This window comes from Dermochelys coriacea, chromosome 10 (assembly GCF_009764565.3).
Source record: "Dermochelys coriacea isolate rDerCor1 chromosome 10, rDerCor1.pri.v4, whole genome shotgun sequence".
NCBI classification, from domain to species: domain Eukaryota; kingdom Metazoa; phylum Chordata; order Testudines; family Dermochelyidae; genus Dermochelys; species Dermochelys coriacea.
The window spans coordinates 23,628,335-23,649,249 of NC_050077.1; the positions used below are offsets into that span (position 1 = coordinate 23,628,335).

The 20,915-nt window shown below is 42.1% G+C and overlaps 1 protein-coding gene across 10 annotated transcripts in view; it reads right to left on the bottom strand.

The window, feature by feature from the left end:
• CLEC16A (C-type lectin domain containing 16A) overlaps window positions 1-20,915 on the bottom strand; it is a 204,313-nt gene that overhangs the window by 94,789 nt on the left and 88,609 nt on the right. For all 10 annotated transcript variants that reach the window (XM_043494551.1, XM_043494549.1, XM_043494550.1 and 7 more), the window contains one exon: window positions 16,966-17,086. In XM_043494551.1, the coding sequence (XP_043350486.1) occupies window positions 16,966-17,086 (121 nt within the window). The remainder of the gene's footprint in view (window positions 1-16,965; window positions 17,087-20,915) is intronic.

Consider the following 20,915-nt stretch of genomic DNA (forward strand, 5'->3'; position numbering starts at 1 on the left):
GCAATCATCCCAGAGAACTGGATCGGTGGGGGGGGGGGGGGGGAAGAGGAGGTTAGTTTGGTTTCTGCTGCTTCACGTTAACAGGAAAACTGCAGCACTAAATGGCCAACTCAATGGGCTTTGCTTGGTATGGGAGAGGAGGGCGCTGCTGTTATGAAGGTTGCAGAAGCCGAAAGACTATCGCTTACCATGGCCATCTGCAAGCCGAATTCTGTTGCCCGGCACTGCGTGTGTGATCTCTAACACCAAAGCTGCAGGCACCCAATATAAGATGCAAAATGCGACCTTGTACCAAAATCACATGCGCTATGTAATGTGAATAGTGTTGTTCACCGTGAAAGAGTATAGCCATTGTTCTGTAAAATGTATCTTTTTAAATACTCCTTTTTTCCTCCAGCAGCTGCATGTTTCAATCCTCTCTCCTCCGTCCCAAAGGCTATCTCAGATAAGGCGGCGAAAAAAACGCATGCGCGATGAAATGTTCTCTGAGCTCATGCAGTCGTCCAGCACTGACTGAGCTCAGTAGAATGTGTGAAGGGACATAACAGAGTACAGGAAAGTGGCAGCAGGAAGATCAGAGGAGGCATGAGGCAACGCTAGGGATACTGCGGGACCAAATGGATATGCTCCGGCGTCTGGTGGAGGTTCATGAATGGCAGCAAGATCACAGACTGCTGCTGCAATGCCTGTTTAACCACCCTCTCTCCTCCCCAAGTTCCACAGCCTCCTCACCCAGACGCCCAAGAACATGGGGGGGCGGAAGAGGAGGGGCGGGGAGGCTTCGGGCACTCAAACACTCCACCCCAGTGGAGAGCCCAAGCAACAGAAGGCTGTCACTCAACAAGTTTTAAAGTGGTCTTTTCCTTCCCTCCTACCCTCCTCCCACACCACGTTGCACCTCCTTTGCAACCAAGCTGTGATCGAAGGGGGGGAGGGCGGGTGGCTTACAGGGAATTTAGAGTCAAACAAGCGAGCGGGTTTTCAATCAAGGAGAAAAACAGAAGTGTTACACAGTACCCTGGTCAGAAATGAAACTGGTTTTCAAAGCTTCTGAAGCGCAGCGCTTCCTGCTGTGCTCTTCTAACCGCCCTGGTGTCTGGCTGCACGTATTCAGCGGCCAGGCTATTTGCCTCAACCTCCCATCCCACCATAAATGTCTCCCCCTTACTCTCACAGAGATTTTGGAGAACACAGTAAGCAGCAATAACAGTGGGAATATTAGTTTCGCTGAGGTCTGAACAAGTCAGTAAACTGCACCAACGACCCTTTAAATGTCCAAATGCACCCTCTACCACCATTCTGAACTTGCTCAGCCTATAGTTGAACAGCTCCTTATTACTGTCCAGGGTGCCTGTGCACAGCTTCATGAGCCAGGACATTAAGGGCTAGGCTGGGTCCCCAAGAAAAACTATAGACATTTCAACATCACCAACAGTTATTTTCTGGTCTGGGAAGTAAATCCCTTCCTGCAGCCATTTAAACAGACCAGAGTTCCTGAAGACGCGATCGTAATGAACCTTTCCCGGCCATCCCACTTTGATGTTGGTGAAACATCCCTTGTGATCCATCAGTACTTGCAGCACCATTGAAAAGTACCCCTTGTGGTTTATGTACTGGCTGCCCTGGTGGTCCGGTCCCAAGATAGGGATATGCATTCCATCTATAGCCCCACCACAGTTAGGGAATCCCATTGCAGCAAAGCCATCTACTATGACCTGCACATTTCCCAGAGTCACTACCTTTGATAGCATCCTCTCAATGATTACGTTGGCTACTTGCATCACAGGAACCCCCACACCTGTGATGCAAGTAGCCAATGCAATCATTGAGATGATGCTATCAAAGCTGATGCTATCAAACCCCCTAGATTTGCCCACTCCAAATTGATTACTGACTGACCGGTAGCTGTCTGGAGTTGCAAGTTTCCACAGGGCTATTGCCATTCGCTTCTCGACTGAGGGCTGCTCTCATCTTGGTATTCTTGCGCTTCAGGGCAGGGAAAAGCAAGTCAAAGTTGCATGAAAGTGCCCTTACGCATGCAAAAGTTTCGGAGCCACTGGGAATGATCCCAAACCTGCAACACTATGAGGTCCAACCACTCTGTGCTCGTTTCCTGGGCCCAGAATCGGCATTCTACACCATGAGCCTGCCCCAGTAACACCATGAAACCCAAATTGCTGGGGACCACGGTTTTAGAGAAATCCGTGTTCATGTCCTCATCACTGCACTGCCATCGCCTCCTCACCTGGTTTTTCAGGTGCTGGTTCTGCATAAACTGCACGATAATGCATGAGGTGTTTACAATGGTCATAACTGCTGCAGTGAGCTGAACAGGCTCCATGCTTGCCATGCTATGGCATCTGCTTGGGCAAATCATGGAAAAGGGAGCAAAATGATTGTCTGCTGTTGCTTTCATGGAGAGAGGGAGGGTTGACAGACGACATTTACCCATAACCACCCGCGACAAATTTTTGGCCCCATCAGGCATTGGGAGCTCAGCCCAGAATTCCAATGGGCAGCGGGGACTGCGGGATAGCTACCCACAGTGCACCGCTCGGAATGTCGATGCTTGCCATGGTACTGTGGATGCACACCACCAAATTAATGTGCTTAGTGTGGATGCATGCACTGAACGTTATACAATTAGTTCCCAAAACCGACTTCTGTAAAATCGGAGTACTTTTGTAGTGTAGACATGGTGGTGGAGGGGTTTTAGCAAAATTGTAGCAAAGTTTAATGCAATCAGAAATCCAATCAGACTTGTTGAGTTGAAACTGACTGACCCTCAACTCTCTCAGCAGAGACTACTAAAAACCTGAGGGAATTCCTGAAGGACCAAGCGCAGTCCAAGTAGAATGCCAAAGCCCTATGAACATCCAAAGTAGGAAGTGTTTCTTCAGTTTTAGAAGAATGGGGCTTTTGGAAAAAACACCAGCAAATGAATAGATTGATTCAGGGGTAAAGTTTACACTACCCTAGGGCATGGCTACACTTGCGAGTTAGAGCACATTAAAGCAGCCCCGTGCGCTCTAACTCACTACCCATCCACACTGGCAAGGCACTTGGAGCGCTCTGACTCCAGGGCTAGAGCACTCCTAGTAATCCACCTCGGTGAGTGGAATAACATTTGATTCACCCCCACTGGAGCGCCGCAGTACCAGTGTGGATGCCCTGGTCTGATAGTGCGCTTTGATCAGCCTACAGAAGTGTCCCACAATGCCTGTTCTAGCCACTCTGGTCGTCACTTTGAACTCTACTGGCCCTCAGGTGACCAACCGTCAGACCCGCCCTTTAAATTCTCTGGGAATTTTGAAAATCCCCTTCCTGTTTGCTCAGCCAGGTGTGGAGTGCTCTCAGTGAACCTTTCCAGATGACCATGTCTCCACATGCAAGGCAATCCCCAGTATGGAGCAATGATGAGGTACTGGACCTTATCAGTGTTTGTGGGGAGGAAGCTGTCCGGTTCCAGCTGCAGGAATTACGATACCTTCGGGGAGATATCAAGGGACATGATGGAAAGGGGCCATGACCAGGACGCACTGCAGTGCAGGGTTAAAGTGAAGGAGCTACAGAATGCCTACCACAAAGCCCCCAATGCAAACCACTGCTCCAGTGCTGCCGCTGCGACCTGCCATTTCTACAAAGAGTTAGACGCAATACTTAGCAGCGACCCCACCTCCACTCTGAGTACCAGCATGGACACTTCAGAGCCCAGTTCAACAAGGCAGGAGGAGGAGCAAAGCAGGAGCGAGGGTGCTGAGGAGGAGGAAGAAACCCCGGCAGCCAGGAGCTGTTCTCAAGCCTGGAGGAAGGTAGCTAGTCACGGCAGCAGGTTCTTGGGGAAGGACAAAACACCAGAGGAGGTGCTCTGTGGGATAGCTGCCCATAATGCACTGCTCCCAATGCCGCTGTAAGTGCCGCAAATGTGGCCACGCCAGTGCACTTACAGCTGTCAGTGTGGACAAACGGCAGCGCTTTCCCTACTGCGCTCTCTGAAGGCTGGTTTAACTCAAAGCGCTCTATATCTGCAAGCGTAGCCATGCCCTTAGGCATAAAGTTAGGGTGTGGCTTAAGGGAAACTTAGTCTTTATGGAAAACTGTGAAAGGAGGATCAGCCAGAACAGCTTGAAGTTGTGAAAACCCTCCTAGCAGAAGTGATCGCCACCAGAAAAGCCATCTTCATAGACAACGGCAATAATGAGGTTGTAGCCATAGGCTTGAAAGGGAGTCCTCTGAGTTTGGAGAGGACTAGATTGAGATCCGATATGGGTACAGGATCAGACACAGGAGGGTAAACATTGAGCAGACCTTTCAAGAATTGGGAAATGAGAGAAAATGGAAAACCCATCTACTGGCAGATGTAGTGCAGAAGTGGAACCCAGGGGAACTCACTGAAAGGCCTGATAGTTCAGTACATGTGTAACCTCCAAGAGACATGCAGTATGTGTTGATATTGTGCCCAAACTCAAAATCTCTCACTTTGCTGCATACATGGCTTTAATTGATTCTTTTCTATTGCTCAACAAGATGGGTTGTACTCTTGGGAGCACAGTTTCTCATTGGTATTCAACCAGAGATCATCCATGTCATAAGGTGGAGAGATCTGACGTTAGGTATAGAGACTTGCCCTGGTTCTGAGACAGAAGATCCTCATCTAGTGGTAAAAGCTATCTGTAACTGGACAGAAAGCTGATGCAGGTCTGTGAACCAATATTGTCTTGGCCATGTTGGTGCAATAAATATTAATGATGCTTTGTCTCACTTCAGCTTCCTGAATATCCTCAGAATCAGAGGAACTGGAGAGAATGCATAGAGGAGGTGATTGGACCATGGAAAAAGAAAGGGATCTGTGATGGAGCCCAGAGTGTGACCTGCCTTGGAGCAACATCTTGGTGCATTTGCTGTTCAGGTTGGTCACGAACAAGTCTATTACTGAGTACCCCCCAGTGGTAGAAAATCTGGAGAACATCATTCATGACAGACCAACACAAGTGTCTATGAGAGAATCTGAAAGTGTTTCTCAGTCCTGGAAAGTATAATGCAGTCCTTTAGGGAAATACTGATGAATGCATAAATTCCTTAGGAGAATAGCCTCCTGGCACAGTTGAGGCAATCTTTCACCCCCTTGCTTCTCCTGACAAAACCTGGCAGTGGTTTTGTCTATAAGAACTTGTACCACCTCGTTCTCAATGTGGATTAACATCTTGCAGGCCCAACGAATAGCTCAGAGCTCTACCATGTTTATGTGAAGTGAAATTTCCTGGCGTGACCAAAGAGTTTGTATCTGGACTTGACTGAAATGGGCTCCCCAATCTTCAATAGGTACATCTTACCAGACACATAGTTGATGCGGGGGATAAAAATGGAACTCCTTTTATTGGACCAAGTAGGAAGGTGCACGACAGCCTCAGAGACATCAACAGTAACCAATTACCATCTCTTCACAATTATCCCTCCCTTAGTCCAATTTGAAAGTGCCTTATGGCAATAAATCTGAGACTGTACAGAAATTAACTATGTAAGCAATCAAATAGTTTCCCTTCACAACACAGCCAGCTGTTCAGCAAGGAGCCGGAAATGGCAGGAATACTGAGCCACGTAGGGATTTTTTTGATAGCATTGATCTGCTTGACCGAATGGCTTGAGAACAGAAGCAGTTTCTTGGCTTTCTTGTGTTCCCCTTTCATCTTGCTGATTGGAGAGTGTGGGAAAAGATTTTACATAATCTGGCAGCGTGCTTACTCAGTTTCAGATGACCAGCCACTTGCAGTCATCTTTTAGACGGCTGTTGGGTCTTACAATTATTTTATGAGTGTCTACTACCGAGTGCCCAACTCTCAAGATGTTAAGTGATTTTAGATGTTTATTTTCAAGCTGCTCATCGTCCCATAAAGAAACTGGTATTGGTTTGGTTTGTTTTTTCTTCCCTTACCAACAATGGTCATCTCCCATTTTCTCTCTGAAACTGAAGCCACAGCTGCCTTTTCTAAGCAAGCTACTATTTCATTACAGCTTTTGCAGGCAGATGTTAGGTTGCCCCTAACAAAGATATTAACACTTTTCTCCCAAGCCAGTCTGCCCTCATTCACAATATGTAACTCAGGCAAAAAAAAAAAAAAGTGAGGGCGAACGTTCGGGGGAAAGGAGTGAAGGGAATATTGCATCCACAGGAGGCTACCACGGTGCAAGGAGGGGAAATATGACAGGCAGGATGCTGTGAGAGAAGGGTCTGGCAGATAGAAAAGGATGTCTTATAATAATAAGGGAGGGATAGAATGGCAGCTTTGTCACTTCAGATTAGAGAGAGACGAGCAGAGAGCTATCTGGGCTATAGATATGGAAACCAGCAGAATGAATGAGTATACACACATGCTTTAACTGGAATGAGAGTTTCACATCAATGATTAAACTAAATAAGTTATTTTTCAGTTTGATTAAACCGATCTCCTGATTTTTTGGGGTCTGACTCCTGACTTTTGAGCTCCAAGTTTTGGCAATACGGTTTACTACCTAGCATCTACTCTTTTTACATGTACCATCTTTACAAAGAAGATGATGATCATCTTCATGTTCTTATTACACCTCTGGCATTCAGGGCAGTGACAAAGTTCCTCCACTCCTGTCTGTTTCTGGCAAATCTTTCCTCAGCCGTGCCCCAGGTTTTTCAGCTCGGCTTCCACAGCTCTTCGCCGTGTTTTCTAGCAGCCTCGTTTTTGCTTGCCTTCAGGTGTCCATCTTATTGCTACTCTGGTGATGGAATCAGTTCCATCCGAAGCACATGACATCTCCATCTCCAAAGCCTCCTGGCAAAAATGGTGCTCAGATCCTCTTGGTTCACTGTATCAGTAGATCTTGGTTTGAGATTGTTCTGGGCCAAAAAAATACAGAGGATTTTTCTGAGGCAGGTTGTATGGAATGAAGACAGTTTGGTTATGTCATACGTTCTTATTCCCCAGCATTCTGCAGTATAAAGTAGTGCTGCAAGTATGCAGCTCTGATAAGTCTTGAGTTTGGTTTTGTTTTGTATTTTGATGATTTCCAGATTGAATTTAAGCTCCTGAAGGTATTCCTGGCTTTACTGATTTTGTTCCTGATGTCCTGGCTTGTTCCACCATGCTGGATGATGGTGCTGCCCAAGTATGTGAATGTTTCTGTGTTGGTGACAACATAATCCTCTATCCATACTGGTGATGGTGAGGCAATATTAAAGGTCATGATACATCTGTCTTATTGTGGTTGATTTTCAGTTCAATTTACTGGCTGAATATGTTGAGTCAAGTTGTTTTTTTCTTATATATGGTGTTGGGTATGTGATAGGAGAGCGACATCTGCGATGTCCAGGTCTTCAAAGGATGAGAAGAGGGTCCATTTAATGCCTCTTGGCATGTCTTCTATTGTATGCTGCGTTACCCAGTCGATGGCAATGTCGAAGAGGACTGCAGACATGACACACCCCTGACATATTCCTGTTTTGACTTCAAAACTGAGCTCACTGTGATCAAATACTGCATGAAAAGTTGAAAGAGAAACTTTTGATGACTATTATATGGAAAGGAATTACACATGCCCGCAGAACGTGCCATAGGCTAGTCCTGTGAATGCTATCAAAAACCTTCTCAAAAAGTCTATGAAATTTATGTAGAAGATGCATAGATAAACCTAGATAATAGGTGAAGATTAATCTTCCATGCATCGTAACAAAACAAAAAAACAAACAAAAAGAAAAAACCTCATAAGTAGTCTTGTATCCTGTGTTACCTGAGAAGGATTGCTGTATTGTCCCAATACAGTACAATTGCTCTCCCAAATAAACAAATTAAAAACAAAATCGAACAAGTCACTTATGTCAAAGGTGTATTTTCTAAGTTAGTTATATTTTTGCACAGAGAACACTTTCTAAAAGGTGCCTTTTTAATAAATCAATAAATAAAATGTAACAGAATAGGAATATAGTTAATATTTCCAAGAAAGAAATATTTGTATTTCCATGAAAATGCCTGACGGAAAAAAAATACAACTCTTAAAACTGTTTAAGAGCAAAAATATTGGGGGTGGGGAGAGTTGGGAATATAAAAACATGAGAAAAAAAGTATATTAAACAAATTATTTACTTTAGCAGAACAAGTCTAATGTACTGTATCATAACTTGATTATGATTATTTTATAAAAACAGGAAAAGATTACAGGAACACACATTAAACCACATCAATGAGCATTACTGAAAGTAAAAAATTGCAGGAGACAGGTACCAATCAAATAATCAATATGCAGGAAACAACTACATCATCCCACTTTAAAAGTGAAAAAGAATGTTGCAATTTGATTTACTTTAACACACAAACAAAATTGACAGCTACATCATATTGCATTTTGAGATAGTTATAAACTATATATTTGATTTCTGCAGTGGGAAACTTTCATTATTCCACTTTACAGACCCAACAGAAGAACAAAAGTGTAATTCAGGAAAACACAGGGAATGATGTTAGTTCTATGTTGTCAATTCACTGGAAAATAACCAGTCGTATACAGGTAGGATTCTGTTGCTTTCCTATCCAACCAACAACTGTTAATTGTGTGTTCCCTATATTTTGAGGCAAAAACTACATTTAAAAAAAATTATGGGCATGTTGCAAAAATGAAAATTCATCCTCTTTTTTAGAAATGGCCTCTGAAACCACTTATGCAAGCTGGATAGCAAATGCAGTGCAAGTTTCCATTCACCCATATGGTTGGCAAAATTATCTCCAAATTCCATCAGCATCCAACAGGAAGTATGGTAGATTGTGCATCCGATGAAGTGAACTGTAGCTCACGAAAGCTTATGCTCAAATAAATGTGTTAGTCTCTAAGGTGTCACAAGTACTCCTTTTCTTTTTGCGGATACAGACTAACACAGCTGCTACTCTGAAACCTCTTATAAGTATACAACTTACTACTTTGGTGAAATGTTTTCTGTTCTGTCAGAATACTTCATGAAGATTGAAAGGACTAGTTTTTACTTTAATGCAAAGTAAACTAATTTAATTTACCAAGTCAAAACTACCATATACAACGCAAGTTAAAAAAAGACCCACTTCTTACTGTGTGTCATCATCTACATGATCTCTCCCACAATTAGCATTTTTGTCATCTTTAAGCCTTTGTTAAAATATACCTCCATGTTGCTACCAGTGAAACTAAACATGCAAACTAGTACATTTTTGCTGTGTTTAGTAACTAATCCAGTTTAGTGAACTACTGGGACAGCATCTATCCCCTTTTCAATAAATCAGCTCTGTCATGTTGTTTTATCATCAAAATTGCCTGAAACTTTTCCAGGAGCTGATTGCTCAATTTTAGTTCAAATGAGATTGATAACCAAATGAACACCAACCAGATCACTTCATTTTACAAATTCCTGTATCAGAAACCCAATGGGGGTGTGTCCAAGGAGTGTGTGCCTGGTTTACTTAAGCTGTTGATATTACTAAGAATTAAAGTGGAATGTTCAATGTCATTTGTATATTTTTATTCTAAATGCTCTTTCAACTCATGGCTATTGGCATAGCAGTACTGGTGTCAAACTCTGGGATTAAATGAAAAGTCTGGGCATGTTGTGGGCTCAAAGAGTTTCCTTCACTCAGGTGAATTATAACATTCAAAAACCAGTTGAAGAACACTTCAGTCTCTTTGGTCACTCGATTACAGACCTAAAAGTGGCAATTCTTCAACAAAAAAACTTCAAAAACAGACTCCAAGGAGAGACTGCTGAATTGGAATTAACTTGCAAACTGGATACAATTAACTTAGGCTTGAATAAAGACTGGGAGCGGATGGGTCATTACACAAAGTAAAACTATTCTCCCCCCCCCCCCCCCCCCAGCTGTTCCTCAGAAGTTCTTGTCAACTGCTGGAAATGGCCCACCTTCATTATCGCTACAAAAGGTTCCCCTCTCCTCCCCCCCATCCTGCTGGTAATAGCTCACCTTACCTGATCACTCTCCTTACAGTGTGTATGGTAACACCCATTGTTTCAGACAGCTGCAGCGGCACAGGAGCTAGCAAACAGAGCTGTAAACAGGGGAATTTGTAAGGGGAGTTTGTATTGTGGTGCTTGTTTGGGTTTTGCTTTTGCTGGGGGGGGGTCTTTTTGGTGTGACTTGTGTTTCCCAGATTAACAGGACTTAGGTGGGAAGGCGATGACAGATATGGAGGCAGCTGTGGGAGTGACTCCTGTAGGGAAAGACACATTGAGGATGACTGGATGTGGAAGCTGTGGTATGTACATGATCCTGGAGGGGGGACCTGGTAAGAGTTTTTTCCTGCATGAAATGCCGTCTGATAGAGCTGATGGAGGAAAAGATCTGAGGTTTGGAGATGCAGGTGGAAAATCTGGTTGAGTTTAGGAAGGGGTTTGAGCAGATGATGGAGCAAAGATATGAGGTATCTGAAGGGAAAAGCTCAGACTCACAGATGGAAGCAGGGCTGGGGAATTTTGAGGGGAGACTGGGTGAGAAAAGTGGTCAGTGGAAGCATGTGACTAAAAGAACCAGGCAGAGGAAAAGACGGGCTAGTGAAGGAGAAATAGAGCTTAGGAACAGGTTTGCAGAGTTGGAAAATGAAGAAAGGGCTCAGCAGGTACTTGTTGAAGGTGGAAAGGTAAGGAAGAAGAGAAGAGAGGCTAGTCCTACAGGAAAAGGGGAAGAGTCAAGGGAGACTACACCAAATATGAGCCCCAGGAGGATACAATATGGGTTGAAGAGGATTATAAGGGAAAATAGGAATGGAAAGAACTTGCAGCCAGAGGGAACAGGGGAGAGACTGGAGAATAGCATTGTCACCAGGAAAAGGCAGGTCTATGTGGTAGGGGACTCTTTATTGAGAAGAACAGACAGGCCTGTAACTAGAGCTGATCCAGAGAATAGAAAGGTGTGCTGTCTTCCAGGTGCTAAGATACGGGATGTAGACCTGAGGTTGAAAAGGATCCTAAAGGGAGCGGGAACGAATCCCCTAATTATCCTTCATGTGGGAACAAATGATACGGCTAGATTCTCGCTGGAAAGTATTAAGGGAGACTATGCTAGGCTGGGGAAGACGCTTAAGGAAATTGAGGCTCAGGTGATCTTTAGTGGGATCCTTCCTGTTCCTAGAAAAGGGCAACAAAGGTGTGACAAGATTATGACTGTCAACAGATGGCTTAGGCAGTGGTGCTATAAGGAGGGCTTTGGGATGTATGGCCACTGGGAGGCATTCACAGACCGAGGACAGTTCTCTCGGGATGGACTTCATCTGAGTAGGGAAGGAAATAGACTTCTAGGATCGAGGCTGGCACAACTGATAAAGAGACTTTTAAACTAGAATTAGGGGGAGATGGTTGGAAATGTCCACGTAATCTCCACGCCAGATTTTAGCATTGAGAGGGAAGAAGATGAAGTAAGAAAGGATACAGCCATGGGTAGGAGAATGTATATAAGGAGCGAGGGCGGTGTGGATACTAGTCTAATAGGTTATACTGACTGTAGAATGACTGTGCCTAATAGGGTACAAAATCTGAGCGAGGCCAAACAGCAAAAATTAAGATGTTTGTACACCAATGCGAGGAGCGTAGGTAACAAAATGGAGGAACTAGAGCTACTGGTGCAGGAAGTGAAACCTGATATTATAGGGATAACAGAAACATGGTGGAATAGTAGTCATGACTGGACTACAGGTATTGAAGGGTATGTGCTGTTTAGGAAAGACAGAAACAAAGGTAAAGGTGGTGGAGTAGCATTGTATATCAATGATGAGGTAGAATGTAAAGAAATAAGAAGCGATGCAATGGATAAGACAGAGTCCGTCTGGGCAAAAATTACATTGGGAAAGATAACTAGTAAAGCCTCTCCTACGATAGTGCTTGGGGTGTGCTAAAGGCCTCCGGGATCTATTTTGGATATGGATAGAGCCCTTTTTAATGTTTTTAATAAAGTAAATACTAATGGAAACTGTGTGATCATGGGAGACTAACTTCCCAGATACAGACTGGAGAACCAGTGCTAGTAATAATAATAGGCCTCAGATTTTCCTAGATGAGATAGCAGATGGATTCCTTCGTCAAGTAGTTGCTGAACCGACTAGAGGGGATGCCATTTTAAATTTAATTTTGGTGAGTACCGAGGACTTCATAGAAGAAATGGCTGTAGGGGACAATCTTGGCTCAAGTGATCATGAGCTAATTCAGTTCAAACTAAATGGAAGGATTAACAAAAAATAAATCTGCAACTAGAGTTTTTGATTTCAAAAGGGCTGACTTTCAAAAATTAAGGAAATTAGTTAGGGAAGTGGATTGGACTGAAGAACTTGTGGATCTAAAGGTAGAGGAGGCCTGGGATTACTTTAAATCAAAGCTGCAGAAGCTATCGGAAGCCTGTATCCCAAGAAAGGGGAAAAAATTCATAGGAAGGAGTTGTAGACCAAGCTGGATGAGCAAGTATCTTAGAGAGATGATTAAGAAGAAGCAGAAAGCATACAGGGAGTGGAAGATGGGAGAGATCAGCAAGGAAAGTTACCTAATTGAGGTCAGAACATGTAGGGATAAAGTGAGACAGGCTAAAAGTCGAGTAGAGTTGGACCTTGCAAAGGGAATTAAAACCAATAGTAAAAGGTTCTCAAAAAGAAAAGGAGTACTTGTGGCACCTTAGAGACTAACGAATTTATTAGAGCATAAGCTTTCGATGAGGCATCCGATGAAGTGAGCTGTAGCTCACGAAAGCTTATGCTCTAATAAATTTGTTAGTCTCTAAGGTGCCACAAGTACTCCTTTTCTTTTTGCGAATACAGACTAACACGGCTGCTACTCTGAAACCAGTAAAAGGTTCTATAGCCATATAAATAAGAAGAAAAGTAAGAAAGAAGAAGTGGGGCCGCTAAACACTGAGGATGGAGTGGAGGTTAAAGATAATCTAGGCATGGCCCAATATCGAAACAAATACTTTGCCTCAGTCTTTAATAAGGCTAAAGAGGATCTTAGGGACAATTGTAGCATGACAAATGGGAATGAGGATATGGTGGTAGATATTACCATATCTGAGGTAGAAGCAAAACTCAAACAGTTTAATGGGACTAAATCGGGGGGCCCAGATAATCTTCATCCAAGAATATTAAAGGAATTGGCACCTGAAATTGCAAGCCCATTAGCAAGAATTTTTAATGAATCTGTAAACTCAGGAGTAGTACCGAATGATTGGAGAATTGCCAATATAGTTCCTATTTTTAAGAAAGGAAAAAAAAGTGATCCGGGTAACTACAGGCCAGTTAGTTTGACATCTGTAGTATGCAAGGTCCTGGAAAAAATTTTGAAGGAGAAATTAGTTAAGAACATTGAAGTCAATGGTAAATGGGACAAAATACAACATGGTTTTACAAAAGGTAGATCGTGCCAAACCAACCGATCTCCTTCTTTGAAAAAGTAAGAGATTTTTTAGATAAAGGAAATGCAGTGGATCTAATTTACCTACATTTCAGTAAGGCATTTGATACCGTGCCACATGGGGAATTATTAGTTAAATTGGAGAAGATGGGGATCAATATGAACATCAAAAGGTGGATAAGGAATTGGTTAAAGGGGAGACTGCATCGGGTCCTACTGGAAGGCGAACTGTCAGGTTGGAGGGAAGTTACCAGTGGAGTTCCTCAGGGATCGGTTTTGGGACCAATCTTATTTAATCTTTTTATTACTGACCTTGGCACAAAAAGTGGGAGTGTGCTAATAAAGTTTGCAGATGATACAAAGCTGGGAGGTATTGCCAATTCAGAGAAGGATCGGGATATTATACAGGAGGATCTGGATGACCTTGTAAACTGGAGTAATAGTAATAGGATGAAATTTAATAGTGAGAAGTGTAAGGTTATGCATTTAGGGATTAATAACAAGAATTTTAGTTATAAGTTGGGGACGCATCAATTAGAAGTAACGGAAGAGGAGAAGGTCCTTGGAGTATTGGTTGATCATAGGATGACTATGAGCTGCCAATGTGATATGGCTGTGAAAAAAGCTAATGCGGTTTTGGGATGCATCAGGAGAGGCATTTCCAGTAGGGATAAGGAGGTTTTAGTACCATTATACAAGGCACTGGTGAGACCTCACCTAGAATACTGTGTGCAGTTCTGGTCTCCCATGTTTAAAAAGGATGAATTCAAACTGGAGCAGGTACAGAGAAGGGCTACTAGGATGATCTGAGGAATGGAAAACTTGTCTTATGAAAGGAGACTTAAGGAGCTTGGCTTGTTTAGCCTAACTAAAAGAAGGTTGAGGGGAGATATGATTGCTCTCTATAAATATATCAGAGGGATAAATACAGGAGAGGGAGAGGAATTATTTCAGCTCAGCACCAATGTGGACACAAGAACAAATGGGTATAAACTGGCCACCAGGAAGTTTAGACTTGAAATCAGACGAAGGTTTCTAACCGTCAGAGGAGTGAAGTTTTGGAATAGCCTTCCAAGGGAAGCAGTGGGGACAAAAGATTTATCTGGTTTTAAGATTCTACTCGATAAGTTTATGGAGGAGATGGTATGATGGGATAATGTGATTTTGGTAAGTAATTTATCTTTAAATATTCAGGGTAAAAAGGCCTAATCCCCTGAGATGGGATATTAGATGGATAGGATCTGAGTTACCCAGGAAAGAATTTTCTGTAGTATCTGGCTGGTGAATCTTGCCCATATGCTCAGGGTTTAGCTGATTGCCATATTTGGGGTCGGGAAGGAATTTTCCTCCAGGGCAGATTGGAGAGGCCCTGGAGGTTTTTCGCCTTCCTCTGTAGCATGGGGCATGGTTGACTTGAGGGAGGCTTCTTTGCTCCTTGAAGTCTTTAAACCATGATTTAAGGACTTCAATAGCTCAGACATAGGTGAGGTTTTTCGTAGGAGTGGGTGGGTGAGATTCTGTGGCCTGCGCTGTGCAGGAGGTCAGACTAGATGATCAGAATGGTCCCTTCTGACCTTACTATCTATGAATCTATGTTCTCTGTGTATATAAATCTCCCCACTGTATTTTCCATCGAATGCATCCGATGAAGTGAGCTGTAGCTCATGAAAGCTTATGCTCAAATAAATTTGTTAGTCTCTAAGGTGCCACAAGTTCTCCTTTTCTTTTTTCAGGTGATTAACACGTCTCTTGTTTCTATGCCTCACAATAAAATCACTTATGCTAAAAATGTTCTCCTTTTAAAATACCCTTACAACACCTATGAGGTAGTCCCATTGAACAACCTGGAAGTGTTTAACTCAGGAAAAATGGATGCTGTGGTAAACAGGACCAATAGAACAATCAAGCGTACCATTACAGGGTTATAAGCCCGAATGTCAAATGTGATTTCAGCTCTCTCTGGTCTTAAGAAGAAAAGGAGTACTTGTGGCACCTTAGAGACTAATAAATTTATTTGAGCATAAGCTTTCGTGAGCTACAGCATCCGATGAAGTGAGCTGTAGCTCACGAAAGCTTATGCTCAAATAAATTTGTTAGTCTCTAAGGTGCCACAAGTACTCCTTTTCTTTTTGCAAATACAGACCAACACAGCTGCTACTCTGAAACCTGTCTCTTGTCTTAGTTTGCAGTATACCATTTAGACAGAGATAGACTTCATTTATTTGCTGGGACTTGAATCTAATTCAGTTACGACATGCTACATTGTATTAAATCATATTAGATTCAGATGTACTACCTGTAAATTCTTAATAAGGTAGCTGCCTGCACACTGTCAGTTAAGTGCTTAACTGGCTGGCTATCTGTAATCAATTAAAATTGATAGTGAAATTCTTTTAATCATTATTACAGTAATGCAATGCATGACATTTTTATTATACTTTTTGCATACTAGGATGGAAAAACCAAAATTATATTTCCGGACACACACTGCTATTTTATTTAATGAAAAAAACACCCACACTTTTTTTAAAAATAGATATTAAAACCATGATAAGTTTCCTTTTCTTATACGGCATCTTAGTCATAGAATAAGTTTACTGCAGTTTGTGCTTCTGTGATTTAAGGCCAGAATTGCTCTGGTGGGAGGTTGTTTGATTTATACAGAAACCTTATCATTTACCAAGATGCACAGATAAGTAAAAACAGTTGATTAAACCTAGTTGTACAGTGAGCTTTCCCATTTATCATTTTGAACAAATTACATAACAGTACCTAAGGTTTAGTTCACAAATTACTGCAAAGAACAAATTAATTTTGAAGAGCACAGAACTGGATTCCATTTCTCTCCCAGTTTTCTGCTTCTTCAATAGAGAATCCAAAGATCTCATTCTAACGATATTGCCGATGGAGACTACCTTGACTCTCAACTACCTACACAGACATCGTTTAAGGATCAGAGACTGTACCATGGGCATGCTGCACTGCCCTGAACGTGCGGATTTTCAACCCCCTCGGGATAGGTCGGTGTGCTATTCAATTGGAGAAAAAGTCAGTGTATTGCCATCTTTAAATGGTGGAACAGAGATGTGTTGAGGAAAGAGGGACACAGGTAGAGTGATACCAGAAAGATTGTGTAGATATAGTTGGATTTACTCTCTAGCCCTCTAAATTTGGTTTGTGCACATTTTGGAAGGGCAGAATTGAAAAACCAAAGCACAAGAGAATAAGAACAAAATGCATCCTCTCAGGACCAGCTAGTTAAGACAAACAGTGTTTCTACTAGGAAAACCTATTTAGGTATTAAAGTAGCTGGAATTCTAGTGAAGGACCTAAGGAAGGAAAAGTAAACGAAGTATGACTGTTAATATTTTAATTCCCTTTTTATCTATCACTGGTGGGACGTTCCCAATCTAACAGACTTCTAACGGAAGCTAAAGTTAGTAGCAAGACATCAGTCTTCATTATGCAGCTACATGAAGAGAAAACCTATTTTTTTTTTTGTCAGTTCCTTAAAAGAGATGGGCAACTTTCCATTAAACGTACTAGATAATTGGGGGTGCGAGGAAGCTACTTACTCAAGTCAAGAACATCATCCGTTTTTATTAGATCCTCCTCCCTTGTCAATGGCAACTGAGTTTCTGGCTCGTCTCGCAAATGCAGTGACAGGGAACGGAGCATGAAGAAAACTCTGATTGCCTAAAGAAATTAAAAACATGCTGTTAAAGATACTACTCTCTTTGTACAATGAAATAAGTGCTCAAAGAGTTGTATAAAAATACATCTGTGTTTAAAACCACTGACTATATTGTAGTGCAGTATGTCAACTGTTTAAACTGAGAAAGCACATTAGTGTACCAGTTTACCATCAAAACTAAAACAGGGCAGAACCAGATAGAGTGGATTTTCCATCCTGTGAAATCAGCAGAGAACACAGTGAAGGTGTACCTCTATAATCTAAGATCATAAGGCAGGTAATAGTTTGAAATGTGTGGACTATTTGAATTATCCTTTCTGTTTAAGGGGGAAGAATTTTTATTTTTTTTTTTTTTTAAGACAAGACTAGTAGTATAGCTAGTAGCACTGTGGGCTGTCACTTGGGAAGCCCAAATTCTCTAGAGTACTGTTTGACCAAGAATATTGTAGTGATGATTCTCCCCAGTGGTTGTGAGGGTAAGGGATGAAAGGAGGGGAAGTCAACAGGCAATACACTTAAGTGTCATGTTAGATGATAGCTTGACACCTTCAGAGGGAACTGAAGGGGAAGAAGGTTTCAGGTGCACTATAGCTGATTTGATGGGTGGAGTGTCATTGTTCAATGTAAAATGAATGCTCCAAAGTGATTGGGATGAGAAGGCCTGAGCAAGGCTTGTACAGCTAACTAGCTTGAATATAACTGACCCCAGAGTCAGAAAAGCAGAGAGAAAGAGAGTCAGTATCTACACATGTGCAAGAAACTGTAACTTAGTGTGAATCACATTCAGATTGGTTGTGTACTTAATGTGTTTATTACAAAGACAAGGTAGGACTAACGTAACAGCACCACTGCATACCACAATGTATTTATTATAAAGCAGTTACAATAGACTTGCCTTATTGTATTATTTTATTGTACTGTGTTTCAGAAAAAGACCACCACATTTTTAACATGGAGTTTAAAAGTCAGTGTTTAATAAAAGTTTGCATATGTTTGAATGTTTGTTCAATGATTTAACAGACCAATTAATGTTTTATTAGAAAAGGCCTGCACTGTTTTTACCCACTCCAAAAACTGAAAGCTTAAAATATAAAACAAGTGCTCAATTTGGTAGTGGGAGTAACTTTTTGTTAAACAGCTGTACACAGGTAGGATGTATTTCCAGAAACATATACATCAAAACTCAACTAAGAGCTCATATTTCATTCTCTTTTCTGCAGCCACCATTTAATGTTAAAAACATTGACAGACCAGAGCTGGAGTGAAAATTAAAGCCAACTGTAAAAAGTTAGTGCAGCTTAAAGTTCTGTACAACCACCACCACCCTCCACCCCCATTTCCTATTTTGGCTTAGTTTATGGAATCTGTGCTCAAGGATGCTATAAATACGTGCTTACGAGGATAACCAATTTTAACTCTTATTTATGGACAGCACATAGCATACTTTTACCAGAATTAGCCTAATAGAAAGTCTGAAGAATGCATTCATAACACATTAAGTGAATGGTGAGGGGGCTTTTTTAGGTTTGTTAAGTGTAAAGAAAAAGAGGCCTTTTTCTGACACTAACCAACTGAGGGGAAGAAACTAATACTGAACACAGAGGCAAAGAGTTACAAAGTATGTCATGTTTGACTTTGTTTCACCACCAGAAGTATCACTTGAGGAAATTCAGAACTCTTAGAGTAGACTGGTGATATTTTAAAATACATCAGGGGCAAGTGATTCAGGTCTTATCACCCACTGACCAAATGCCACACAACAGAGGTGAACAAACTGGCCCAAAATATGATAATGTGCATCTGTGGATTGGTAACTATGAAGAAGCTCATAGGTAGTTACCAGTGACCTACACACAACTCAGCAAGTGTGAGATTATGCATACTTGGAAGGGAGGGGATGGCTAGTCACAAAAAGGGAGATGCTACAAACAGCTGCTCTAGGCTACATATTCCCATTACACTATCTAGAAACATGTATAGCAAGATGTTAGTGAAGCAGCAACTTCTGTTCCACAGCTTTTATTCTCTTCAAAGTAGGAAATAGTGTACTTGTGTAGGGTAGATCTAAAGGAAGAGTCTTGTACAGGAACTGCAAGCTCATAAACAAATTCCCATTTTGACTTTGAGATGCTAAGGGTTTTGTTGGTTTGGGCAAAATATTTGTTTAAGTCTTTCTTGGGAATTTCTGCTCTAGATTTTTCCTTCTGCCAGGTACAACAGTTCCTTCTTGTACACATTTGGTATTCGGAGCAACCACTTTACTGAAGGTTATGCTATGAAAGGGATATAGTATTCCAGCTGCCTCAGTTCCCTCCACTGCCTTTCCAGGTCCAAAGTTGAGGAAGACAGATAGTGAGCAGGAACACAGTCCAATTTGAAAAACTAATTATAGGCGAGTCATCTTCATTTTTTCTTCACAGCGCCTCTGAAAATTCCCACTTCATGGGGTAGTTTCATAATCAGTACCACATTCTCTGGAAGGAGGGACAAGTCTGAATTGATTGCTGTAGTACACAGCAAACTAAGCATCTGACCAGGATGCTAGGTTCAGCAATCTAGTTAACAGTGTTTTGTGGAACAAGAATATAATTCCAGGTTGCAGTACTGCATATTTCTACAATTGGAATAGGTCAGGCATATTCCGTGGAGTGTGACCTAAACCCCACTTAGAGGAGAACAAAAAGTGTTTATTTGTTCTAGACCAGCCCCAACCCATTCTGATAAACATGGCAATATAATTGCTTGTCCCTTATTAGTATTATTCCAAAATGAAAAAGTGTTTTGGTGATTTTCTAAATTCCTTGGTCCTATTTGAATAGAAAACAAATGCCCTTTTGGCATCAAGAGTAAGTAGTTTTGCCTTACTTGGATGTGAATGAAGTCTGGGAACAAATACTGGTAAGTTAATGGATTTATTGAGATGGAGTTCTGTTGCCACTTTGGAAAATAGTTTAGAATGGGGATGGAGGACTATTTTGTCTTTGTGAAGGACAGTAAAGAGCTGCAGAGTAGCATCCATGTTAGTCTGTATCTGCAAAACAAACAGGAGTACTTGTGGCACCTTAGAGATTAACAAATTTATTAGTGTTGGTTAGCCATGAGGGCCTTTAACCCATTTACTCTTGCAATGCATGTGCTTACTATAATTAAGGCTGATTGCATTGAATGGTTTAAAAAAAAAAAAAAAGATTGCCCCATGTCATATAACCCCTCCTTTGACATAATGCTAAACTGAGATCCCCCATTAGAGTTGGCTCTGACTTGTGCAGTAACGATGGTTCTTCAAGACGTGTCCCGCTGTGGATACTCCATTCTAGGTGTCAGTGTGTCCCTGTGCTGGAGATCGGAGATTTCTAGCAGCAATATTCGGTCGGGGGAAGAGCACACACAGGAGTCGTCTCGTGCAGCCGTTGGCACTTACTGTAGCACGTGCCCACTCCCCCGACCATCCCCGTTCCTTCTCTATCGCAGAGCTCGGCTGTGTGACCACCGAGGGGAGGAGGGTGGGTAGCGGAGCACCCACAGGGACACACATCTTAAAGAACCATTGTTACTGCACAAGGTGAGTAACTTTCTTAGAGTGGAGGACTCACAGGGACACCACTCAAGATGCTTGTGGAGCAATATCCCACCAGAGGTGGTAGGGATTCGGAGTTATGTATAAAAAGGTGTGTGATGAAAGCACTGTAAGACCAACGATAGAGTCTGAGACAAGGCCTTGGGTGACAGCGTAATGCTTTGCAAAAGTATGCTCTGATGTCCAGGTTGCAGCTCTATAAGTATTTATTAAGGGGACATTGTTCGAGAATGCAATCAATGTCGCCATGGCTC